We start from the raw sequence: 27,650 nt of genomic DNA on the forward strand, positions 1-27,650 counted from the left end.
TTTCGGAATGTTGACAATCTTACTGCGCACAAACTTTCTTCACAATCATAATATATTTTAACTTAACGTTTACATTTGTTGTGTTACAACACCGTGTATAGAACATGCGTGAGAGTTCGACTACACCATTTTGCTAACATGCTTGGGAATTTGACAACAGAGCATATTGTTCACATTGAAATGTTGAAAACACAGCGGTGGCTACAGAAACTCGTGATAGAACCGGAAGAGGAAACATAGCGCTACAGTATGGCCACGTTGATGTTTCCATCTCGTCCTAGTTCAACGCTTGTTCTGTCAGCGGTCTAAACGGTTTACAACATGGCATCTTAGCAACTACTCTGATTGACTGCTGGATATATCCAATTGGGAACGGCTTTATCTTTCGCGGTCTTGTGAACAAACCAGTAGTTTTCTTCTGGCTTTACAGAGCATTTACATTGGTCCAACGGGCAATGTTTTAACCAATGATGTTTTAACTTCAGGACACGCCACCAGAGAGTTTTTGACGTCACCATGTGTTTTCCCTTGTTGTAGCAGTGCCGGAGCATGCGCAAAACCTGCAGGACACAGACTTCTGTTTGGGAGGCAGTTCCGAATACGGAAATGTTTTTTGAGCGACAAAGGTGTCATGCAATCGGGCTCTGCTTAGTACACGAGTTGCACAGATTGATATAACGTATGAGCAATAGGATTTATTTGCTTGCTATTTTCTCTTTGGTTGTCGTTTCACTGTCCTATCGCTGTGTGGAAACGGGGAGGGACTAGAGTTACTAAGGCCAGTCTGCTGTCAGGTAGATTGTATAAAGAAAATAACAGTATGGTGCCTTAGCGGCTGTCTGTTTACCCAGAAAAGGAAAGGGCTTTCAAACCAGACCAGCTCATTTCAAGATTCACCTGTACATAAACTGTTTTGTACTTTTATTTTTTATTACTTTTACTTTGGACTTGGGCATGTAAATAGTCCATGTACCGATGTGCCAGTGTTACAAATGGAAAGGGGGTTTCACTTTGGAAACGTGAGCATATCCCTAGTGCTCCTATTGTTGTTGAGGGCTCTGACAGGGACTTCTCCAACTCCAAGCTCTACTGTCGGGAGAGAGCCCCAACCCGCAGCCGCCCTGGAGTCACTCAATCCCGGCGACGATGAACCCGACGATGTCGGGGTGGAACGGGGGTTGGAAAGTATTGGAGGTCCGGTTCCTGGTGTTACTGGGGACGTGACCGTAGAGGATCAAGATGATGACAGTGGGGCGGCGGAGGGCGAGGAGTCTTACGGGGAGAGTGACGGAAACCTCAAACCCAAACGGTAAGCAGTAACCTTGTTGCTGAACTTTTAGTTGTTTTCTGTGACACCTGGAAGTACAAGGATTTTCGAAGTGTAATTCTTTTGAAAACTGGACCACTAGGTGAATAAGCATTTCAGCAGCTCTCAAAGTTGTCTTTTGGATGTAAGAACTGCTCTCCACCTCAGTAAACTTCCTTAAATTTGCTCTGCTATGATCACTAAAATATTTATGGTCATTGGATTTAGGTGGCTATTGTAACTTCGAAAGATAAGTAATTTGTCGCTACATCTTCCGTGACATTTTGCTGAGTGCAGCAACAGCTCGCGAGTTGTCATCATCCCCAAAGATCCATACATAGCACGCGCTGCTCCAACCGACCCGAGTTCCGGTTCTCCGAACCTCTTTAGTCGACCATCTTCCGGTTTCTAACTTACCAAGTTACAGTCACGATACACTAGTAATGGCTATACCGATAACTGTAAAGACGTGTCTTCATTAAAAAAAGTTAAATAATAAATCGAGAATGTAAACACGTTCTCTCTATTGAGTAAGTACGGTAGAAACGGTAATACGGGGAATGACAAACTCACACACTAGCCTACTCTTTACCTTAGTTTTGTGAATAATGTTTACTTCAACAACAAAACGATTTAGGACTGAATAGTGTTAAAGACACTTCTGTAAAAGACGCAAGACCAAATCTGCGAAGGCGGTCGAGCTCAAACTGAAAACAGAGCCAGAAAGAAACCGGTAATGGTACATTTCGGGGAGGAGGAATTAGTTGATCTTCTGATAAGAATATAATAGGTTATGCTTTCAGAAGTTTCTGAGTAAATACATTCTTCCAGCCCGTCCATCTTTGTCTGTTCTAACTAGCTAATTTACACTATTTTGAGAGAGGATAGTTTTCATACTGGACATGTTATTTGACAGTAACAAATCATATTGATGAAGCACAGCTGTTAAAAACTATGTGTCAAAGCAAGTTTAGATAGCCTCTTTAAGTTGAGTGTAAACACCTGCTTAGCTTCTGTTACCTGGACAAAATACAGTTGATATGTTATATAGATGTGTAGGACAACATAAACTTGAAATGTCCTAAAGATGTGTAGGAAAACGTTGGCTAAGCTACCTGATGAAGCAGAGGAAAAGACCTGAGATAGTCAATCTCGATATGTGGTTGGATGTGGGGTCAATGTGATCAAGCTGAATAGAATGTTAAAGCAGTCTGTGTGCAAAGTCACAGAGAGAGATGTTCTTCTGTTTGGCACTTCACCTCAGTCCCTTCTATGATGCAGCTAGACACACCCAGCGCGCGGTTACACACACACACACACACACACACACACACACACTGCGTCACTGACTTGATTGCAAAGCCAGTTGGAAATATTGTGGAAATTTTCCCAGCGTCTATAGCAAGTTATTTACAGTACATGACTTAACAGGTGAACAGCTGTAGTTGATAAAACACCTACATGTAATTTATGTTGTCTGGACAATTTTACAGGTTAATCGCTCTAGTTGTTAACACTGCTGCATGTTATTTATGTTATCAACCTAACAAGTTGTGTAGCATACCGATCAAGGAGAAATATTTTCAAAAGCTCTTTTGGTCCATATCATCCATTGCTTATATTCATTGGAGTTTTCTCCAGGGCTTCATCTCCATTATTTGGCGCCAGGTTTGTCATTGTTCCACTGGTTTTGAACTTTACATGGAAATAAAACATTGTATCCATTGCCTCATATATGAAGGTCAACAATAATTTTTCTTTTTGCCTTGTTTCCTCGTTGTGATAGATAACATGGAGTTTACGTAGATGTTCCTTAAGTCATGTTTGGCCAATGTACAGTTCCTTAATAATGAGATGTACATATGGTGAGACTGTATTTTATTTCTATATCTATTCAGGAAATGTTTTAACAAACACAACAATTGGGTAACATTAAAAACACAACCTTTGGTTAACACATTTTTCACACACAACCATTGGTTAACACATTTTACACACACAACCATTGGTTAACACATTTTACACACACAACCATTGACTAAAATGTTGGTTTCAGATCTCTGTGATTCTGATCAAGTCGGCTCTTCAGTGGTAACCATTTATGTGACATGTAATTTCCAAATACTAGGAACCTTTAGTTCCTTTAGCCCCCCTGGGGCCTGGTTCTGTGATGCACCATACACTTCCAAGCGGTTTTCTTAATAAAGATTTTGAAAGCATTCAAGGTTCTTCGGGTTTAATAATTGCAATATTGAAATGTTCCACTCTAGCTTGTTAGGGAATAAATAGATAATTAAACACCTAGCTATGGCATAACACTTGATAACATAGTTTCATGGAGAATTTCAAGTCTTGAGTTTGTAATAAAACTGGATCTGACATGTTGTTTTCCCTTTATATCAGGTTTCTTTACCCATCTAATAAATGTCTGAGAAAACGTCAGCTACAGCGGGCCAGTCGTAGGCGTGAGCGGGCCAGTCGTAGGCGTGAGCGGGCCAGTCGTAGGCGTGAGCGGGCCAGTCGTAGGCGTGAGCGGGCCAGTCGTAGGCGTGAGCGGGCCAGTCGTAGGCGTGAGCGGGCCAGTCGTAGGCGTGAGCGGGCCAGTCGTAGGCGTGAGCGGGCCTGTCGTAGGCGTGAGCGGGCCTGTCGTAGGCGTCAGTGATTAACTGGTGAAGGCCTGGTTTCCTTCAATGTGTCGTCAGTTTAGTGCGAATGGACTAGTTTTACCAATCACACTACATAAACTCTTTACATTAGCAGTTGTTCTAAAGTGCTTATACAGATGCTGCTTATAATGGACTGGTTCACTTCAATTGATCAGTACTTCACTGATAATGGACTGGTTCACTTCAATTGATCAGTACTTCACTGATAATGGACTGGTTCACTTCAATTGATCAGTACTTCACTGATAAAGGACTGGTTCTCTTCAGTTGATCAGTACTTCACTGATAATGGACTGGTTCACTTCAATTGATCAGTACTTCACTGATAAAGGACTGGTTCTCTTCAGTTGATCAGTACTTCACTGATAAAGGACTGGTTCTCTTCAGTTGATCAGTACTTCACTGATAAAGGACTGGTTCTCTTCAGTTGATCAGTACTTCACTGATAAAGGACTGGTTCTCTGCAGTTGATCAGTACTTCACTGATAAAGGACTGGTTCTCTTCAGTTGATCAGTACTTCACTGATAATGGACTGGTTCTCTTCAGTTGATCAGTACTTCACTGATAAAGGACTGGTTCTCTTCAGTTGATCATTACTTCACTGATAAAGGACTGGTTCACTTCAATTGATCAGTACTTCACTGATAAAGGACTGGTTCTCTTCAGTTGATCAGTACTTCACTGATAAAGGACTGGTTCTCTTCAGTTGATCAGTACTTCACTGATAAAGGACTGGTTCTCTTCAGTTGATCAGTACTTCACTGATAATGGACTGGTTCATTTCACAAATTCACTTTCTCACTTAAACAGGACCATTGCACACAGTTTTGTTGTTGTCTTGGTGCTAATTCATTAAAGCTAGTGAATCTATATAACACAATATAGTGGACCTGCGCACAGATTCTCTGTAAACCGGACTGTATTTGACCTTATGTAAATAAACTGGACTGTCTTTGACCACATCTACATAAACTAGACTGTATTTGACCCCATCTGCATAATCTGGACTGTATTTGATTCAATCTATGTACAGCTTGCTTTATATTTGACCTCATCCACATTCCAGCCTGTGGGATGGGCTGTGATAATTTGTAATATCTAAGCAGCAGGAATTAGCTGAAGCCATGAACGGTCAAGCCTGTGACCTAGACATTGAGAGAGAGAGTGAGTGAGAGAGAGAGAAATGTCAACAAATGTTTCCCATGCCAATAAATCCCCATTGGAGTAACAGTGGGGGGTGGGGGGGGCACTTCTATTTGTCGCTGGTATAGTGTGGCTCAGTTAATAGAAAGTAGCGCTTGCAATGTTAAAGTCGATGGATTTATTTGTTATATCATTAAATTGTAGGTTAAATTAAGCACTCAAGTCAAAAGGTAAAATCATTCTCTTTTTGTCCAAGAAGGTATATACTGAATAAAGAGAAATCTCGCACACACATCTGTTCCTATTATATTTTAAAATCCATTAATTTAGCAGTAGTGGTCAAACTGACATGTTTTGGCGACCGCCTTCATTGGCGCTTGCATTTGTGGGTCCAGGTATTTCCATTGATTTAGATTTGATATGTGCCCATCACTCCATTGTTCACATCCACGTTTCTAGAAATGACTGGAATTCTGTCATGACTGTAAAAAACTGGAACCTGCAGAAGAATCCAGACTGTTGTTGTTTTCGTTGTCACATAGTTTCTTTGGTGTCTTTCTGCTCTTTAAGTGTCTATCACTGGCACAGTTCCAAATAGCTCCCTAAAGTAGTGCCATGAATAGGAAAGAGGGCGCTGTTTGGGGCGAGACCGTTTGACTGTCCTATCTATTCGATCTATAAATAAAGTCACTCCACTAGACAATCCCATTATGATCTCCAGTTTCTGGGCATCTGACTGTTTCTTACGGACCCTCCCTTTCCTGGTGCTGTATGCAGTAACATATCTGAGTGTAAACTGGACCGATTGCTGTAGTAGATCTTGGATCGGGGTAGGACTCTGTCTAGCACACATGGTTGATACAGGTGACAGAACATGAAGAGGCTGCGTCTGACTTCTGAAGGAAGATGCCCCCCTACATCCACATACTCTAAGGGGCCACTAGCAGCCCCTGTCTACCTCCTCCAATCTCTCTCTCTGTCTCTCTGTCTCTCCCGCTTCTTTCTCTCTGCTCACTCTTTCTGTCTCCCCCGGTCTCTATCTCTCCCTGATCTTTCTCTCTCTTTCTCCCTCCCCTGATCTCTCTCATTCTCTCTCTCTCTCTCTCTCTCTCTCTGTGTCTCCCTGACTCTCTCTGTGTCTCTCCCCTGATCTCTCCCTCCCTCTACCCCACCGCCCCCCTCTGTGTTGCTTCCACTAGCCGGTCGTCTCCCACAGCCTACTGCTTAGCAACAGCCAATCAGCCAGCCTGCGTTGGGCATCTTGTTGGCCAATGACATTGGTGGATGTAGGTAGTGCTCAGAATTTGAGTTGTTGGCTGCATTGTCGCTGGTCTGGAGGGAGAATCGAAGAGTGGAGGTTGGGGGAGGAGAGGGGAAGCGGGACGAGACTGGAGGAAGTTTGGAGGAGGGGGAGGAGTGGGGGTGGAGGGGACAGGGGATAGTTCATGTCCTTGTTTTTTTTTTCCAGGTCTCACTAGATGCTCCTGTAACTAGGGAAATGATTCTGTAACTGGGGAAGGTTGTCAGGGTATAAATAGAACTTCTGGCCCAAATGAAGGTTCTGTCGCTGAGTAAAGAAAAGGTGTGGCTCGACATTCTCACTCTCTTCAGTCCTGCCTGATATCCTTGCTTTTTACACTCACCTAATGGAGATATCTTACTTGTATTTTGACATTTTTAGGAATGTTCCGTTTTTTCCAGTGGTTTCTCATGTTTTGTGTTTTCTGTGAACTCCAGGAGAAGTAGCTGTTTTTTCCTTGTCCTTATAGTGACTGAATGGTTGTCGAATAAGTGTAAACTTATTTACATGTTTATGTGAGAATAACTTGGTAATGCTGTAACTTGGATAGCTTGGTGATAATGGTCCGGCCGTACTCATCTCTGTTCTCACTGTATGTTGCTCAGTAGACATACAGCCTGGAATCATATTCATATAACAGGTTGTATTGATACATTTTTCATGGTAGGTTTTGTGGTTCCCACCGGTTGTGTTATTAATCTGCACTGCTGTCATTATTAATGAATCAGCTGTGGATTCACACTGCATCGCTGCAGTATTAGGTGTGGCTGAGGGGAAAGGTGGGGTGCCAGGATGGAGGGAGGCGGTCCTTAGGACCGTGAGGATGTGTTGTTGTGTAGATAGATCCTCACTGCTTAGCAACAACCAATCCCACACAGATCAAGACCAGATACTGGCCAATCAGTGGACTGTGTCCTGGCGCCACAGAGTTTTGATTCTAACATGTGTGAAATGAGCAGAGAGGAGAGAGGAGATGTTATGGTGATGTTTGTCTCCCTGTAAATTAGTCTCGAATGATGTGCTGTCCTCAGCATTTAGGATTTTGTGTTTTTCTAACTCGTAACATGGCATTATTGCAATTTTATGACATTGCCACAAATGATCACTTTTCCCCAACTACATCTCTGCTCTGTCACAGGAAGTGTCCTGTACCCCTCTGCTCTGTCACAGGAAGTGTCCTGTACCCCTCTGCTCTGTCACAGGAAGTGTCCTGTACCCCTCTGCTCTGTCACAGGAAGTGTCCTGTACCCCTCTGCTCTGTCACAGGAAGTGTCCTGTACCCCTCTGCTCTGTCACAGGAAGTGTCCTGTACCCCTCTGCTCTGTCACAGGAAGTGTCCTGTACCCCTCTGCTCTGTCACAGGAAGTGTCCTGTACCCCTCTGCTCTGTCACAGGAAGTGTCCTGTACCCCTCTGCTCTATAACAGGAAGTGTCCTGTACCCCTCTTCTCTGTCACAGGAAGTGTCCTGTACCCCTCTGCTCTGTCACAGGAAGTGTCCTGTACCCCTCTGCTCTGTCGCAGGACGTGCTGATTGCTCCCTCCCAGTGTAACCAAATCATAACTGTACATGTGGCACTGTGTATTAGAAAGAGACATTTCTGTTTGTGTTCTTAGTTCAGCTTTTCTGCAGGGCGTGGCTCTCTTCTCTCCCGCTCTCCTCCCTCTGCAGTCATAACTTCCTCCACGTGCTCCCCATGCTGCTGTATTTTTATTCTGGTGTGGTTTGGGGGGGGCTGGGGGCTCTGGGAGAGAGCAGATAACAGTACAACAGCAATACCAGGGTTTCTTGCTGTTGCATGGTTACAGACAGACACTCACTCTTATTGGCTCAGATTCTGAAGAGCTGTTCCCTGTTTGGCTAAGTAAGGAGGTGAGCTGTGCTGTGATTGGCTGTGGCCTGGAGGCAGACTGCTGTGATTGGTCTGGATGAATGATGGGGGCTCCTTGGAGACGGTGCCAGTGTAAACATCCTGGGTCGTATTCTTCAATGGAGCTTGAGTGTTTACCAGCGCTCCTCTATATATATCAGCGCTCCTTTCTTCTGTCCTCTTCTCTCTCATCTCTCTCCTCTTCTCTTTGTTTACCAGCAAGCTCTCTCCCTTGTCAGTACGCCAGCTCTGGTCTGTCTGTGTGCATTCAACTTAGAAGTTTCTCTGAGGACCTGTTTTAGGTGTTAGTGAGGAGAGGAGCAATTATTGGCCCCAAAAGCTGTTGAGCAGGGACCAGTCTATTGTGACATTTTAAGAATGTTACTGTGGAGTAGAAGAACTGCAGCTGTGTCTACTTCAACATGTGCTCCCTGCAGACAGCTGTCACACTGAATCACACTCCAAAACAGCCGCTACTCGCCATTCCTCTAGTTAGTTAGCAGGAACGTGGCGAATCAAAGCCCGGAGTTTAAAAATACATACAGAATGTCTGCTTGTTTTGTGTACATATTTCAAGAAGGTTTTACACACTTTCTTAATTTGCATCTCTTTGTAGATAGTGTAGTAGTTTGAACTGCCCCCCCCCCACACACACACACACACACACACTTCCTCTTGTCTCCCTATCAGCTCTGGTGTTAAGTTGTACACAGTGTAGGGAATAGGACACTAGCCTTGGCTCACTGCTCTATATTCACAGTGTGTCTGAGGGGGGGGCGTGGCCTGATCAGTCACCCCGCACATCTCCCTGCCTCTCAGAATGCCTACTGCTTAGCAACAACCAATCAAGCCTAATATTTTTGGCAGAGCTCACCAGCCAATGGTGTGCGTGAAAGCGGTTTTGTGCGGTGCTTGGTATTGGTGGCAGAGAGGAGCGTTGCGTCTCTGCTGCTCCGGGCAGGGTAGTGATGGTGTGGGAACACTTTGGGACAGTTCCAAACCAAGCGTGTCTTCATTGTGTGTGTCAGCTGTGACACGCGTCCACAATCGGACCAGTCCTCTGCTCATACGTGGTGTTGATACTGTAAAGTGTTGATATGGAGGCTGAAGGGAGGTGTTTGGAATGCAGTGCGCCCAGTTGTTCTGGTCTGGGGGTGGGGGTGAACTCCTTATGCAGTTTGACCAAGGACAGACAACAGCAGCTCTCCCCCTGGCTTGGTAGGTTGTGAAGAAGGTCCTTTTTTAAGTTCTCAAATGTTTATTAATTTTGCAGACTCTGGTCTGGAGCGACGTGAGCAATCAGGATTCAGTGCCTTGTTCTCAGGCACAAGCACAGTGCTGTTCACCTTAGCGCCTCATGGATTCTACCCAGTGACCTTCTGGTTACTGGCCCACACTCTAACTACTAGGTTTTCTGTCTGCTGTTAACTTCTTTGACTCTAGCTTCCTAAATAGCCCCAGGTTGTTTTCAGCCAATGACATATCGCAGGGTTACTGCTGTACAGCTCTGATTGGAAGTCATGTGTTTTTGGCCATGCGATTGGCTGGTTTCATGTTAGCTTTAACACTGTGTTTTGTGTGTGCTCAGGTGCGCTGTGGGCTGGGTGCATAGCACGGGGAGGGCATGTTGTGGTGGGAGGGGATGTTACAGGGCTGGGTGCATAGCATGAGGAGGGGGTCTGGTGGGGGAACGGGTGAGGGAGGGTGGAGGTGTGGGGAGGGGTGTAGCGTGTGGAGGAAGGTGTGGGGAGGGGTTGTGGTATGGAGGTTTGTGTGTGAAGGGGTGTAGTGGGTGGTGTGGGGAGGGGGTCTAACAGGGTGTAGTTGTGGGGAGGGGTGTAGCATGGGGAAGAATGTAGTTGTGGGGGGCGGGGGGGGAGTGTAGCATCTGCAGCAGAGCTTGTGACTAAGAGGAAGGGGCTGCATCAGCAGAGATGTTGATCTGATCTCTGAATAGTGAGCAGTGATCTGCTCCTGTTGATCTGATCTCTGAATAGTGAGCAGTGATCTGGTCCCGTTGATCTGATCTCTGAACAGTGAGCAGTGATCTGGTCCCGTTGATCTGATCTCTCAATAGTGAGCAGTGATCTGGTCCCGTTGATCTGATCTCTCAATAGTGAGCAGTGATCTGGTCCCGTTGATCTGATCTCTGAATAGTGAGCAGTGATCTGATCCCGTTGATCTGATCTCTGATTAGTGAGCAGTGATCTGATCCCGTTGATCTGATCTCTGATTAGTGAGCAGTGATCTGATCCCGTTGATCTGATCTCTGATTAGTGAGCAGTGATCTGGTCCCGTTGATCTGCTATAGATGTATCATTTCTAACTCCTCCTCTCGTCTCCAGCTCCCTGGTGATTATCAGTACTCTGGACGGTCGTATCTCAGCCCTGGACCCCTACAACCAGGGCCGTAAGCAGTGGGACCTGGATGTGGGATCAGGATGTCTGGTCTCATCCAGCCTCAGCAAGCCAGAGGTAACTGACATAACCAAAATACACTACTACACCACTACACACAGCATAACCCAGAATGCCACTACTACATAATTACTGCACCACTACCCACAGTGTAACACAGAACTCCACTACTACACCACTATGCACAGAACACCACTACCCACAACATGACACAGAACAGCTATACTACACCACTAATACATGACTACCCACAGCATAACACAAGACCATTACACACTACTACACCACTACAACCCACAGAATAACACCAAAGACCTCTACCCTCTACCACCCCACTACTACACCACTACCCACAGCATAAGCAGTCAGACTTACCAGACCAAACTGTAGAGGTGGTGGTTGGCTAGTTACCAACTGTTCCAAAATCCCTCTTCTGGCAAGTGGAGGGCGGAAAGATGGTAGAGGTCAATCATTACCCACAATTCCTGCTGCCTAAACTATTTCTTTCCCCTTGCTCTGGCCTTCAGCAACCAGCCATCTGTTCCATAGAGACTAATGGAACCATTTTCACCACATCAAGACACCTTCAAACTGTTAGCTGAATGGCTGCATTCTGTTCATGTATATGCATCGAGACATATTTTAAAGGGTATTGGAAATATGCATTTTAACTGTTAATCCATGTACTGTATATTCTGTGTTTAACACATTCTGTATCCAGTCATTGTAAATGCTCACCAGCCTGGTGTAAATTTAGTTGTGGCCTTCGCACCACATCCATTTCAGAGTATGTGTAGATGTACCTAGCAATTAAAGAAGGTTCTGATTCGTACCCTTTCAATTCCCTAGCTACTTCTTCATTCTTCCTGTCTCCCCCTTCCCCCCACACTCCCCCTCCTCCCCCTGTGATGTCAGATATCTGCTGAGTGTGAGTTCCTTTATGTTTAACCAGTTGGGTCTACTTAAGTCTTGAGGGAATGTAGTGGGGGTGTGTGTGTATGTGTGTGTGTTTGATATATATAAAAAAGAAATCTCTATCACTACTATATATATATATATAGTGTGTTTGTGTGTGTATATAGAGTGTGTGTCTGCCTCCTGCTACTATGTCTGGTCAGAGGACTGTCCTGCAATGCCTAGCTGTAGGAGACAGATCCCTTTGATTGGCTGGGAGCACTAGCTGGCCCCTCCCCCAGCCCTAGCGCTAGGTAAAGGTAGGGTGTGATAGGATATCTGGTCGTCACGGCGACCCTCAGACACCATTCTGCTCAGTGATTAGGGGGTCTGCAGTATCTTCAGGAGTACAGACTGTTCAGGTGACAGAGCAGGAGAGGGTTTAGAGGACGGAGCAGAGCAGGAGCGGGTTTAGAGGACGGAGCGGAGCAGGAGCGGGTTCAGGGGGACGGAGCGGAGCAGGAGCGGGTTCAGGGGGACGGAGCGGAGCAGGAGCGGGTTCAGGGGGATGGAGCGGAGCAGGAGCGGGTTCAGGGGGACGGAGCGGAGCAGGAGCGGGTTCAGGGGGACGGAGCGGAGCAGGAGCGGGTTCAGGGGGACGGAGCGGAGCAGAAGCGGGTTCAGGGGGACGGAGCGGAGCAGAAGCGGGTTCAGGGGGACGGAGCGGAGCAGAAGCGGGTTCAGGGGGACGGAGCGGAGCAGGAGCGGGTTCAGAGGACGGAGCGGAGCAGGAGCGGGTTCAGGGGGACGGAGCGGAGCAGGAGCGGGTTCAGGGGGCCATCAGCAGCATTGCAGAAATAAGCTGTCACTTCAGAAGAGGGATAGATAAGGAGGGGTGGAGAGGAATGTGTGATTAGATGAGGTAATGCCTTAAGCCCAGGGTGATGTCATCCCACAACCGACGCCCCCTCCCCCATCCACACACATTTCCCACCCCCATCGATGCTACATTAAATGGATGTATTTCTGAATGGCTGGGTTGGTGGAGGATGAATGAGTGGTTGGAGGATGAATGGGTGTAGATGTAGTCCTAATTTACAATCTCACAAAATGCCAGTTAACCTTTAACACTAAATAGATACTTAGATAAAATAGATTAAAAAAACTGGCTGTCCTAGGGTTGGTCTGGCTGTCTGAGGTGGGTTCATATCCACCCAAATGCTATGTCAGCGAAAACAATGTTTCCCCACAAAGCATAAATATTTTCCCTATGATTTGTTTTAATCTTTAGGGGGTTCCTCTCCCCCCTCTACACAACCTGCCCTGCAGCTTGTCTGCTCTCCGTGTGGCAACACTATCTGGGGGTCTGCAGTGCATTTAGGGTAATGCTGAGCCATGTAATCTGTCTGCCTGGGGTCAGGAAGGCTCTCTCTCCGTAAATATATCCCCACAGGTCAGATCAAACCGTTGGTCGAAATGCAATTATTCCTTTTACCTTGGGTTGTGACTGGAGTTGTGTCAAAATCCACAATAAGCATTATTGACATATGCCTAGCCGGAGTTGGCTTCATTAGCTTGGACAAAGTTACTGACTTGCATCTGTGTGGCCTGTGGCACATGCTGCATTGCAAGTGAAAAAGTAGGCTAACTTGAAAACACTTCAAGCTTATTTTAGTAATACATAATAGATAATACATTTTGGTGAATTTGTTTAGTCGGGTCTGGACCTACACTACAACTACACTACAACCTCTTACTCTGTGACGATGTTGGTGATTTATAAACAACAAGACGTGCTTGGCTAGCTACATACCTGCGTTGGTTAGCTAGCTAGTCTAGTGCAGGCTGAGAGTTGGTGTTTGTAATGCCCCCTTAGCATAAATGATTTGATACAATTTGGGAGTGCTGATTTTAAGTTTTGGCAAAAATGAAAATTAGAACTTTATTGCAAAAGAAAGAGAGCATCAACAAGACCAGATTTCCCCTCTAAGAAAGTAATTTTATTTTTATTTTTGCTCGACCGCATAAGCGGAGTCTCTTAAATACCGTAGTGGTTAGAGACGCGGACTGCCAAACAAGTGCTCCCACGTCTGACTCTCGTCAACGTCAAAACTAATTATGCATTAGGGTTTGTTCCGGATAGACAAAACATGTGTTGGCTACAACCTTCAGTAGCTACGTTATTGTAATCTAAAAATAAGACTGTTTACGATTTATATTGCGACAATTTCTGGTGGATTTTTGAAGTAAGCACCCGTGCATGCTTTTTGAGGTAATATAGGCTAGATCACAACTTTTGGGCAGTAAAACAGTAGGGGTTTCCACGATTCTCTCATCTTCTCACTTGACGAAAAAGTCAGTCATCACCAACATTGATATTTATTTTATCAATGTCATTCACGAATGAAGGAAAAACTAACGCCGTTGTGCCATGAAATAGCTTTGGCAGTGTAGAGTTCATATTCAGTCTCGCAATTGCTTAATTCTTATTCCAAGTAGTAAGTTAGTAGATACTTGTAAGACTATTACTGGTTAATACGCTGTTAAAACGGACAGTGGCAAAAGCCACCCAGTTTATAAATGCTATTTGTGGTGGAGATAAATGTTAGTGGATTTAACACAATGCTTAATGGTGTCTAATGAAGTAGTATAGCTCTGTGGTGTAGTGGTTAAAGTCACGGGCTGGGGAGACCCAGGTTCGAATCCAGTGAGGGCAACAAAATGCATCTCTTTTAATTGCGGGCTGACTGAACTAGGCTTTGCCTTATTCCTTTTCTGGTTTAAACAGACCCACACAAGTAAAAACACAGATTAAGGTTAAAACCTGAATGTTTGTCTACTCGCTTTAAACACTTCAAGTACTACCCAGTATTATACCCTCCCTAAAACACCCTGAACTCGTCTCCTGCGATAAGAAGGGATGACACACGTCGTGATCTTCATGTGAACTGGAGCCTGGAAGCAGCATGGCATTTTGTGATCTGGCTTGGTCTCTTAACTCAAGACTTAACTTCCTCTACTTCTCCTACTGTCTAGATGACATCACCTCCATCTAGATGACATCACCTCTGCTCAGTCGAGGCAGTAAATCATTCTACCTGATCATGTCTGAAAAATCCTATCAGTTTCTTGCTCCCTATTGGTCAAAGCCTCTGGAGTCAAGGCCGGATTAGAATAAGCACCGGCTGGGTTGTTCATGATGTCATCTCACCCCACTGCACACACACACACGCGCGCGCGCACACACACACACACACACAGTTGAGTGCACTCATTAGGATTTTGGGTTCATTACTCTCAGTCTCTCTTGCTCTTTGTTTCTCTCCCTCTCTTTGTTTCTCTGTTTCTTTCTCTCTCAATTCATGTGTGTGTGTGTGTGGGGGGGGTCTGGTGTCAATATTAAATGTATCTCCAATCAGCTGTGTCATTATTAATTGTACCTCTGGTTTTCTCTGTTGTCCTCCCTTCCTCCAGGTCTTTGGTAATAAGATGTTCATCCCCTCTCTTGATGGAGCTCTGTTCCAGTGGAATAGAGACAGAGAGAGCATGGAGGCGGTTCCTTTCAGTGTGGAGTCTCTTCTGGAGTCCTCCTATCGCATTGGAGAAGACACGGTTCTGGTGGGAGGCAAGAGTCTCACTACCTACGGACTAGGAGCCTACAGTGGCAAGGTGAGGGGTCAGAGGTTAGGTTTGGCCCAGGAGCCTACAGCGGCAAGGTGAGGGGTCAGAGGTTAGGTGTGGCCCAGGATCCTACAGCGGCAAGGTGAGGGGTCAGAGGTTAGGTGTGGCCCAGGAGCCGAACAGAAGCAGGTTGAGGGGTCAGAGATAGGAATGGGAAGGAACGGTTCATCCACTTTTAAAAAGTTATTAAACAAAACAAAGTATTATTATGCAAAATAATGTGTTTGTTTTAACCAACTCTTGGAAATCCTTAACATTGTAGTTTTCTTAACATGTTTGGAGTGGGGAACTGTTGATTTACATAACTCGCAAATTGTCTTATTCTTGTCAAACCCTTTCATCCTTTTCTGCCTTTCCTGGAAAACCAAACTATTGCCACTTATGCGATTTAAATACGGGCGATGCAACCTCAATTTGTACTCCAATGTTGGACGCCATCATGCTAATGAAACCAGCTAGCATGAGCTTTTTTGTTTTTACCAGGAGCATTTCCTTCAAGTTGGGTTGTTGTTTTGCGTCAGGCAGAGTATGCCGAAACTGAGTATGACATCAACGAGAGCTGTTTATGTCTTTATTTCACAGTTCATTTTTTTGCCGCATGCATTCTGTGGGGTTTTTAACCGCATAATTTCATGCTACGTTATTTCATCCCATCCCTAGTCCAAGGTCATAGCTTAGATTTTGCCTAGGACCCTACACTGGCAAGGTGAGGGGTCAGAGGTTAGAGGTTTGGTTTTGATCTAACTAATGGTTAACAGTTTTATTTATTTTTATTTTTAAGAACATTACCTAATGTCAACTTCAAGAAGTTAAACAGGAAACGTCCTTCTCTCCTCCCCGATTCCCTCCTGTCCGCCTCCCTCTGTGTCCTAGCTGAGGTACATCTGCTCAGCGGTTGGCTGTAGCCGCTGGGGCGAGGAGGAGGCGGAGCCAGAGGATGTGTTACTGCTGCAGAGGACCCAGAAGACGGTCAGGGCCGTCAGACCACGCTCCGGTTTAGAGAAGTAAGACCTGAGGATCACCACAAGTGACCTGGCTAAACTAAACTAATTTGTGGAAGTTAAGGTCTGTTGTTGTTAACGGTTCATTAGTAGTGGTACCGGTCTGTCAGTAGTGGTACCGGTCTGTCAGTAGTGGTCCCGGCCTGTCAGTAGGGGTACCTGCCTGTCAGTAGGGGTACCTGCCTGTCAGTAGGGGTACCTGCCTGTCAGTAGTGGTACCTGCCTGTCAGTAGTGGTACCTGCCCGTCAGTAGTGGTACCTGTGTTGATGATTTTTCCCAGGCTAAATTCTGTTGGCATCTCTCTGTAGGTGGAACTTCAGTGTGGGGAACTTTGAGCTGAAGTTTGTTCCTGACGTACAGCTGACCAGTAACTTCCTGGAAGGGGAGATGGTGAGTGGCGAGGTGTGGCGGGAGGAGCAGAAGAACAGTGGCCAGAAGATCATCATGGAGGACACTACTGACCGGCACACGACTACAGACACACACACGGACGCCCCAGGGCCGGGCTCACCGGATCTGGTCATTAAGGTGTCCGTTCCTGACTGGAAGGTTATGGCCTTTAGCACCCAGCCTGACGGACAGCTGGTCTGGGAACATCAGGTAACTAGAACTTATTAATATATGCTTACTGTATTTTTCACACACCGGTTATAATACAACATAATTATCGAACTCCTGTAGAAAGTGTTACAGCTTTAACACTTTAATATTATATGCCTATTATAATACAGTTATAACACATTATACACCTTTATAATAGATCTTTAATGCATTATACCCATCTGATAGTACAGCATTAACACACAATTATTATGACACAGATTGGCTCTAATGCTAAAGACCTTATTTTGCCCTTTGTAGTTCTGCACCCCCATCGCTTCCGCCTGGTTGGTTGGTGGGGGAAAGGTGACTCCCATTAGCCTGTTTGATGACACGCCCTACGGCGGGAGTCCTGACGCAGAGGAGGAGGTGGAGGAGGAGGACGAGGACATTATGGAGCAGGCCAGAGGAGCCACAGAGTCCAGTGTCTACCTAGGTGATTACTGACATCCTGAGCTTAGACTGGTTTCCTTGGGTGATTACTGACAGTAGACTGGTTTCCTTGGGTGATTACTGACAGTAGACTGGTCTATCTGGGTGATTACTGACAGTAGACTGGTCTACCTGGGTGATTACTGACAGTAGACTGGTCTACCTGGGTGATTACTGACAGTAGACTGGTCGAACTGGGTGATTACTGACAGTAGACTGGTCTACCTGGGCGATTACTGACACTAGACTGGTCTACCTGGGTGATTACTGACACTAGACTGGTCTACCTGGGTGATTACTGACACTAGACTGGTCTACCTGGGCGATTACTGACAGTAGACTGGTCGACCTGGGCGATTACTGACACTAGACTGGTCGACCTGGGCGATTACTGACACTAGACTGGTCGACCTGGGCGATTACTGACACTAGACTGGTCGACCTGGGCGATTACTGACACTAGACTGATCGACCTGGGTGATTACTGACAGTAGACTGGTCTACCTGGGTGATTACTGACAGTAGACTGGTCGACCTGGGTGATTACTGACAGTAGACTGGTCGACCTGGGTGATTACTGACAGTAGACTGGTCGACCTGGGTGATTACTGACAGTAGACTGGTCTACCTGGGTGATTACTGACATACTGACTTCCTTCTCCAGGCATGTACCAGGGCCAGCTGTACCTCCAATCATCAGTCAAGATCACTGAGAAGTTCCCATCTAAAGCCCTGAACGGGCCAGAACCAAACTCCATCCCCACCATCCGATGGAAACCCCTCATACGTACGTACTGATCAGAACTACATCTCCATTAATGTAATACCAGAACTACATCTCCTTTAATGTAGTACCAGAACGACATCTCCATTAATGTAATACCAGAACTACATCTCCATTAATGTAATACCAGAACGACATCCCCATTAATGTAATACCAGAACGACATCTCCATTAATGTAATACCAGAACGACATCTCCATTAATGTAATACCAGAACGACATCTCCATTAATGTAGTACCAGAACGACATCTCCATTAATGTAGTACCAGAACGACATCTCCATTAATGTAATACCAGAACGACATCTCCATTAATGTAATACCAGAACGACATCTCCATTAATGTAATACCAGAACGACATCTCCATTAATGTAGTACCAGAACGACATCTCCTTTAATGTAGTACCAGAACGACATCTCCATTAATGTAGTTCCACAACTACATCTCCATTAATGTAGTTCCACAACTACATCTCCATTAATGTAGTTCCACAACTACATCTCCATTAATATACCAGAATGTAACTCAGTACCAGAACTACATCTCCATTAAAGTAGCATCAGGTTTATTAGTACCAGAACTACCTCACCAATAATTTAGCAGAATTGATATGAGTATCATGAACTACGGTGTAACATGTCATTATATAAATATATTATGCTCAAACATTTTGGAAGATATAATTCCTATACCAGGCTATATCAAGAGTATATTTAATTAACTTTTTTTTCCAGATTCTCCATCCCGGACTCCGGTGTTGGTTGGTTCAGATGAGTTTGACAAGTGTCTGAACAATGACAAGTTCTCTCATGAAGAATACAGCAATGGAGCACTGTCCGTACTGCAGTACCCATATGGTAAGAACCTACTGTTATGACCTGTTATATCATGTATACTCGGTACTAACAACCCGCTGTTGTAACACAGTATACTGTCTGTACTGCAGTAGCTGCATGGTAAGAACAACCTGTTATGACCTGTTATGACCATATACTCTTCATTAGGAACTTAGTTAGGCCCTGTCATGATCTGATATAACCTGTTTTCACTTCCATTGTTGTGTTGTTGTTTATAGGTGTATAAGTTATGGAGTCGTTGTCTGGTTTGGTTGATTGATTGGTTTGGCTGATTGGCTGACTGGTTCCGCTCGTCTCCCCAGACAACGGGTACTACTTCCCATACAGTAAGCGTTACCGTGAGCGACGTGGCGTGGCGGAGGTGTCTCTGGTGAAAGATGGTGGTTCGCCTGGGGAGCGGAGGAGGAAAGACCCGGTCCTGTTACTGCCCTGGTGGAAGGAGATCCTGGGGACCATCGTGTTCTGCATCGCTGCAACCACATACATCGTCAGGACGTTCTTTCACCCCCACGCCCCTGTCATCTACACACGGGTGAGCCTGCTCTCCATCAGTTAACCAGTAAACAACGTCAGGATTACAACCTTACAGAACCATGCGGGTGCCAAAACCATTAAGCACCGTCCCACTGGTCAGAAACATGTGGGGACATACAGCTAGTGTGTACACAGGGATATGTTTCTGTGTCATATTCATCTCCCCACCATCTTGATCTCCACAGCAACGGAAGGAGTCAGAGACTCAGTGTCAGACGGACAGCAAGTATGACCTTGAGGTAGCGGAACCCAAAGAGACTGTTGTCATGGAGACACGCTCCAGCGAATACGTGTCCAGGTACGGCAACCTGTACCACAGTACACACTACTACCCCTAGTAGGGCCCTGTATAATGGGGAATTAGGAACCGTTTGGGACTTGTGTAACACCTTGGAACTTCCACATAAGTGATACTTACCAACAACTGACTGACCGATACGTACCGACATCTGACTGACCGATACGTACCGACAACTGACTGACCGATACGTACCGACAACTGACTGACCAATACGTACCGACAACTGACTGACCGATACGTACCGACATCTGACTGACCGATGCGTACCGACAACTGACTGACCGATACGTACCGACATCTGACTGACCGATGCGTACCGACATCTGACTGACCGATACGTACCGACAACTGACTGACCGATACGTACCGACATCTGACTGACCGATGCGTACCGACATCTGACTGACCGATACGTACCGACATCTGACTGACCGATACGTACCGACAACTGACTGACCGATACGTACCGACAACTGACTGACCGATGCGTACCGACATCTGACTGACCGATGCGTACCGACAACTGACTGACCGATGCGTACCGACAACTGACTGACCGATACGTACCGACAACTGACTGACCGATACGTACCGACAACTGACTGACCGATACGTACCGACAACTGACGGACCGGTGCTCCCCGACAACTGACATTTTGTTGCCATGGTTATCAGTGGAGAGCGTTGCATTCTGCTCTCCCATGTAGTTGTAGCAGCTGGCCGGCTAGAGTTCGGTAGGATTGGGGAACTCAGCTGTTTGGTGTTTAACAGTGGCCCAGCCCCATCCCTACGCCCCCCTGCTCAAACACACCGTAGCATCTGCCCTGGAGCAGGGGATCCCCTTACAACACTGTCAGCAACAATACTGGCTGAGCTATAAATGCTTACATTCAGGAGGTTACAACCTGTCACAGAAACCCCAGTAGACATCAGAGTGGGTTTGGTATGAGACGGTCATCACCCAGGAATCCCACCTGCTAACATTCTACCCCTGATTAGAATTTGCTCTGAATATTCTACATAGAGAATACTATGATATCATTCTACAGTACTCCGATAACATTCTAGTTAGAGGATACTTTGAAAACATACTTAAAGAATACTAAGAGCATTCTAGTTAGAGAATTCCCTGATATCATTCTAGATAGAGAATACCTGTGGAACGAATCAGACACAGAATGCCCTGATAAAAGTCTAAATAAATAATACCCTGGTAACACTTCAGACTGAGAATGCCCTGGTAACACTTCAGACTGAGAATGCCCTGGTAACGCTTCAGACTGAGAATGCCCTGGTAACGCTTCAGACTGAGAATGCCCTGGTAACGCTTCAGACTGAGAATGCCCTGGTAACGCTTCAGACTGAGAATGCCCTGGTGACGCTTCAGACTGAGAATGCCCTGGTAACGCTTCAGACTGAGAATGCCCTGGTAACGCTTCAGACTGAGAATGCCCTGGTAACGCTTCAGACTGAGAATAACTTGGTGACACTTCAGACTGAGAATGCCCTGGTAACGCTTCAGACTGAGAATGCCCTGGTGACACTTCAGACTGAGAATGCCCTGGTAACACTTCAGACTGAGAATAACTTGGTAACACTTCAGACTGAGAATAACTTGGTGACTGGGATGCTGACTGAAGCAATTTTTGAATGCTTTGAAAAGTTTTGTCCAATCTTCAAATGGACAACCCAGTAATCTCTGTAGCTCTGTCCATCTCCATTCCAGGTACCTGACAGACTTTGAGCCGGTGCAGTGCCTCGGCCGCGGAGGGTTCGGAGTGGTGTTTGAGGCTCGGAACCAGGTAGATGATTGCCACTACGCCATCAAGCGGATCCGCCTGCCGAACCGGTAAACACACCGCTCGTTGCCAACTGAACCGACAGCCTTCAAGTCACAGAAATAAGTCACTTAAAGGCTTCCTGTTGCTAATGTGTTGGTGGGCTTCTACCCGACAGAGAACTGGCGCGGGAGAAGGTGATGCGGGAGGTCAAGGCCCTGGCAAAACTGGAACATCCTGGCATCATCCGCTACTTCAACGCCTGGCAGGAGAGCCCCCCAGAGGGATGGCAGGAGGAGCAGGACCAGCGCTGGCTGGAGGAGAGGTGGGAACTATGGCCGTGTTCTACTGGAATACTAACACCGTGTTTCAGTGAAATATCCCTTTAAGAATACGTTCTCCTCACTGCGTGTGTATAATGGGAATGGCGAATGAGAACTAACCACCGTGTTCTGCCCCGTCCTCAGCACCACAGACTGGCCCCTGACCTCCCCTGACCACATGGAGGTGCTGTCCGTGAAGGTCCCGGTGTCTTCCAGCCCCGCGTCCTCTGCGTCTCAGCCAGGAAGAGACGCCACGGGCGGATCCTTCATGACTGAGCGTGACCAATCGCTGCTCTCCAGTTTGGCAGGCGGGGCCATGTGCTTTGGGGGTGGGTCTTTGGACCACCCCTTCCCCCTTCTGATTGGACAGGACAGTATGATTTCAGAGCAGGACAGTCAACCAGACCCCGAGGCCTCTGCGTCCTTTGAGCTCTGCCCCCCGCGTGTCGACTGCAGCTCCTCCTCCTTTGACATTGTGTTCGAGGACTCGGGCTGCGACCGTGACACTGAGGTCACGACCCCCTCAGGAGCCTCAGGATTGGCCGATCCACTGATCTCTGACAAGGCTAGCTCCTCCTCCCAGACCAGAGGAGCCGCCCCCGCCACCTCCTTTTCTCCTCCCCGCCCCACTTCCCTCCTCCTGGCTCCTAGCCCGTCCCAGGGCCCCCCCGCCCCGCGGACCCAGCCCTCTCCGAAGGTGTACCTGTACATCCAGATGCAGCTGTGTCGTAAAGACACCTTGAAGGACTGGATGTCCCAGAGATGTCTTCCTGAACACAGGGAGCAATCTCAGTGTCTAGACATATTCCTGCAGATCGCCGAAGCCGTTCACTTCCTTCACAGCAAGGGGCTGATGCACAGAGACCTCAAGGTGAAGACGCACACACACACACACACACACACAAACCTCTATCCACATTGTGCTTTCCAATCTATAACCATCTCCTTTTAATTAAATTTCGATTTTAAAAAGCTTTGGGGGGGGGGGGGGATTCATTGCCAAAGCAAATACTAAGTTACCATTACACACACACACACACACACAAAAGGATGAATTGTTTTCAAGTGTTTTACTCCGGTTGAACTCCGTCTGTCAACACCAGCCCTCCAACATCTTCTTCACCGTGGACGACGTGGTGAAGGTGGGAGACTTCGGGCTGGTGACAGCCATGGACCAGGAAGAGGATGAAGACGACCTGGGCCCGTTGACACCCGTGCCCAGCTACGCCCGACACACCGGCCAGGTTGGCACAAAGCTCTACATGAGTCCAGAACAGGTGAGAACATGCCAGGGCCCAACTGGCAGTGTGCCTTACCACCCTGACACCTCATCCACAAACCCTCTGCTCCCCTATCCTTGACCTCTGCTCCCCTATCCTTGACCTCTGCTCCCCCATCCTTGACCTCTGCTCCTCCATCCTTGACTTCTGCTCCCCTATCCTTGACCTCGCCTCCCCTGACCCTGACCTGCCCTCTGTTTTCAGCTGTCTGGTAACTCGTACTCTCACAAAGTGGACATCTACTCGTTGGGTCTGATCCTGTTTGAGCTGCTCTGCCCTTTCAGAACTCAGATGGAGAGAGTCCAGGTCAGTTGGGTTGTGCTGCTAATCTGTCGGTACAATAGGACTCACTGGGGTTACATTTATATTAGTCTTCAAGCCAATGAAAAAACAATACCTCTTTGTCATAGGGCTGAATAATATGGGACTCGACAGGATGTTGGTGTTTCTATCATTCATGATGTTGTTTTTTACCTCCCAGACTCTGACTGAAGTTCGAAGGCTGCAGTTTCCTAATGTGTTCTCCAAGAACAACATCCAAGAGGTAAGTTGTGTGTGTGTCTGCTGCCATCTAGAGGCTAATGGAAAAACTGTTATGATGTGATCTGTCTTTCTGCTGCGGTCTAGTGACTGACTAATGTAAAGACTGTTATACCTGTTTTTCTGTTGCCGTCTAGTGACTGACTAACGTATAAGACTGTTGAGGTACTTGAATGTAATGGAAAGGACTTACCAAGCTAGACTCAGTCACATCGTAGATGGACAATGTCGTTCAGCGACTGACGGGCATATTGTGACAGGCGTCATGAATGTTGAATTGTCCCTCCCTCTAGCTTGGCATGGTACGGAGCATGTTGTCCCGTGACCCGGCTGAGCGCCCGGAGGCAGCAGAAATCACAGAGGAGCCTCTCTTCCAGGACCTTGAGGTCCCGTGTCGCCTGGCCGTCCGGCAACGCTCTCGGACCTACAGCGCCTCTTCAGCGGGGCGGCCTGCGCGCATCTCAACAGCCTCCTCCTGAACGCACAACCCCCCCCCCCCTTGCGCCAGTCTCTTGCCGGAAAGAAGCTCCTGCCACACATGAACCCCCCCCTTTGCTACCCCTGATACCTGTTACATACAACAATATTTTCTCTGTCAACACTGTCCACAATCCTCAAACCCCGTTATCAAGCATGAACTGTCCTTAAAAACGGGTAACTAGTACTGAGACTGTACTAGTACAAGCGCTGGTATTGTACCACCAACATGCCTGACCTGAGAGACCAAAAACATTTTCAAACTTTTCCTGTTAGTTGTAAGGGCGATGATGAGTAGATGTACTGCTTAGGCCTTAGATGAGAGGAGGGGCTTACTGCCTTGTGCTTTGACAGTGAAATGAGTGTGTGCAATGCATCTGATCTGCCTTGGACATGGAGAGCTGCTCTCTACTGGAATGAATGGTGAGATGCTGAGTCACGTTTCTACTGGAGAGCTGTTTCGACTGCATGGTGACAATAGGAAAGAACTAGGGATCTGGCTTAAGCTGGGACCTGGAGAAAGAACTCCTCTATCTTTCTTTTTCTATATGTGTGAGGAAAAAAAAGCATATTTGCAGCCAGAGATGGACAGTGATTTCCACAAAAATACACCCCCCTCCCGCCATGTTGTAAATAAGAAAGTGTCAATTCAAAGTTTGATCAAACCTGTAAATACTGATGCTGTAAAAAGGTTCTATTCTCTTTTTAAATGACACTGAAACACCTCTGCCTTTGTTTGGAGTGTGATAGCATTATAATGGCTTGGGTCCCAAATGACAATAGGGCCTGGTGAAAGGTAGTGAACTACTTAAATAATAGGGTGTCTTTTGATACTGTCACCTAAACAAGTGTGAATCGGGTTCTCAGTTAAAGAGGACCTCTCAACATGTTTGTCCTGTCACTCTTCATTTTGTGATATAAGAAACACTTTGTTTTCTCCTCTGTACACAACATAAGAACAGCTTTAGTCATTAATTCTATACACTTATAACTAAATGTAATATAATTAGCGATTAATCAATTGTACTTTTTCTAATGATTTTTGACAATTTCTTTTTGATATGATGCAATTCTGCAAACTTTTTTCATTAATGTAAAGTTTAGTTGTTTCTGATTTGTGTCGGAATACAGGCTGATTAATTAGCCAGATCATAGGTCCACTTCTGTTGAGTGGAAATCAGAGATTAGCTAATGCTAAAGGGATGTTTTTATTCTAATGAATATGTCCCTGGTAGAATGTTCCCACTAGATCGGAGTTTTACCGTTTGTGACCTGTAACCTTACTCCGTTGACCTACTTTTGTCATCTCAAAAAAGGTGATCTTAGCTTTTACTGCGGAAGTTCTGGTCATCCCTTATTGTTTTGTTTTCTGTTTTAAATGACCGCCAGCTAGGTTCAAGCATCAGTTGTTCACAATGTGTTGTTGAATTAGTTACTTGATTGCTATCTAGGAGATATCAAGGGGGATCTCTTGTTGGATTTTGGTCTGATGCCCTCCCATGGCCTCTGACCTTTGACCTGTAGTTAAATGTCTCTGTCCATCTCATCTGGCGATGATGTAAATATGTGTATTTGTTTTATTTATGTTTAATGCTGACATCAATCTGTTTTGGTTGGTGGTACATATGAATGAATGCACTTTGTCCCATGAAGTGTGTTGGAACATGATGACTTCTTACAAGTCAAAATTTAATAAACGGTTCTATTACATTTGTACAGCTGTTTGTTTTGGTGTACTTTTTTTTAATGTATCTTTATGGTTGCCGCCTGGATAGAGAAACGTGTGTGAGTGTGTGTGTGTGTGTGTGTGTGTGCATGTTGTGGTGATTTATACTTTCACCAACAAACTAACATGTTCCACACAAACTCAGTCGGTGGTGACGAGAGCATTTCAGTCCCTTTTCCCAATTTGGAGGCTAAAGAAATCTGGGATTCTGTCTCTGAGAGGATCTTTGCAAACTGCATCACTGCACAGCCATTGGTTGTGAGGCTCTTGAGACGGTGGTGCTACCTCCAGAGATCTCATCTAGGACCTCTTCACCCGGCCAGAGGACAGCCCTGAAACTGGTCACCCCCACCCAACCCCCCAACCATACACTGTACTAGCCTATGACCAACATGGTCTGCACTGCAGGTGTCCCGTGTCTGGAAATGTCAGGACTTTGATTAGCTTCTACCCTCAAGCCATTAACCTGTTAAACAAGGCTGCCAAATGACTGAATATCAATGTAATTGATCATCAAATGTCAATAGTTGTATTGTCCTTCCACACACACACACATTTTATTATTTTTGTGTTCAAAATTCTATTTTCCATTACCCCTCCCAACTTAAGATCTAAAGACTCCCAAGCCCTCTTTGTGGACCAGCTAAAGGATTTCACTTCACCAGATTGACTATATTTGCACCAAACAGGCCTATGCTAACAACAAAATATCAACCCTAACCCTGGACTAGCAGAGAAATGCTAAATGATGTGTTTCTTTTCCTGCCCAGAAATTAGTAATATAGAATAAAATTGATAAAATGTAAAAGATGTAAAGATTTATTATTTGCTCTATTTGACAGAAAAATAACTGTATTTATAATAGCAATTGGAATGGGAACATGTGTACCGGCCCTAAATTACTGGGTTGTCTACAGGGCGGGGGGCGGGGCGGGGGGAGGGTGGTGGTGGTGTGCGTGTGTGCCTGTAATCAACTCATCTTTAAAAACACCCTCATCAGGATGACCTAGCACACACACAGGAAGTTAACGCTAGTTCCTTTTACAGTATTTTCCTCTCTACATTATCGTTTAGATCAGAAATTCAGCCTGGTCTTAATAGTCTACTCTCAATATTCTGGTCTTAATAGTGTACTCTCAATAGTCTGGTCTTAATAGTCTACTCTCAATAGTCTGGTCTTAATTGTCTATTCTCAATAGTCTGGTCTTAATAGTCTATTCTCAATAGCCTGGTCTTAATAGTCTACTCTCAATATTCTGGTCTTAATAGTCTGGTTTTAATAGTCTACGCTCAATATTCTGGTCTTAATAGTCTACTCTCAATAGTCTGGTCTCAATAGTCTACGCTTAATATTATCCCTAGTCTTGTCTCCATGGTCCAGCCTGACCTCTGTACTCGGAAGCACACCTTGCCACCAGGCTATCCTTGGGTGGACCTCGCCTCAGGAATACTGGCACATTCAGTATTCAACAATAAAATAATAAAAATAAAATTCCCATCTTTGTCTAATCCAGCAAATAGATAAGGACAATGATGAATTATTAGGATATATTTGTATTAACTGATTGAGTGAGATGGACACATTCTTGTTTACCAGTGGTGCATTTCTAGTCTAACCCACTGGGTGTCGCTGTTCAGCTTTATTTTCTGCACAGAAAATCATTCAAACGAATTGACATATCAGACTGATCACAGAACAGATAATCTCTGCCACTTGGGTTCTGTTAATTTCCAAC

At 45.8% G+C, this 27,650-nt stretch overlaps 1 protein-coding gene across 1 annotated transcript; it reads left to right on the top strand.

Annotated features, from left to right (window-relative positions):
- The first annotated feature begins 616 nt into the window (after positions 1–616).
- eif2ak3 (eukaryotic translation initiation factor 2-alpha kinase 3) lies at positions 617–25,906 on the top strand. The gene is made up of 17 exons (XM_029125616.2): positions 617–1,309; positions 10,631–10,760; positions 15,072–15,266; positions 16,152–16,282; positions 16,589–16,880; positions 17,142–17,316; positions 17,977–18,099; positions 18,833–18,955; positions 19,258–19,487; positions 19,675–19,787; positions 21,517–21,639; positions 21,747–21,893; positions 22,036–22,762; positions 22,995–23,168; positions 23,376–23,477; positions 23,653–23,715; positions 24,005–25,906. Exons 1-17 carry the CDS (start codon positions 993–995, stop codon positions 24,188–24,190), a joined length of 3,351 nt encoding a protein of 1,116 aa, XP_028981449.1. The 5' UTR covers positions 617–992; the 3' UTR covers positions 24,191–25,906.
- Positions 25,907–27,650: the final 1,744 nt, after the last annotated feature.

The sequence above is a fragment of the Esox lucius genome, chromosome 15, assembly GCF_011004845.1.
Source record: "Esox lucius isolate fEsoLuc1 chromosome 15, fEsoLuc1.pri, whole genome shotgun sequence".
Taxonomy (NCBI): Eukaryota; Metazoa; Chordata; class Actinopteri; order Esociformes; family Esocidae; genus Esox; species Esox lucius.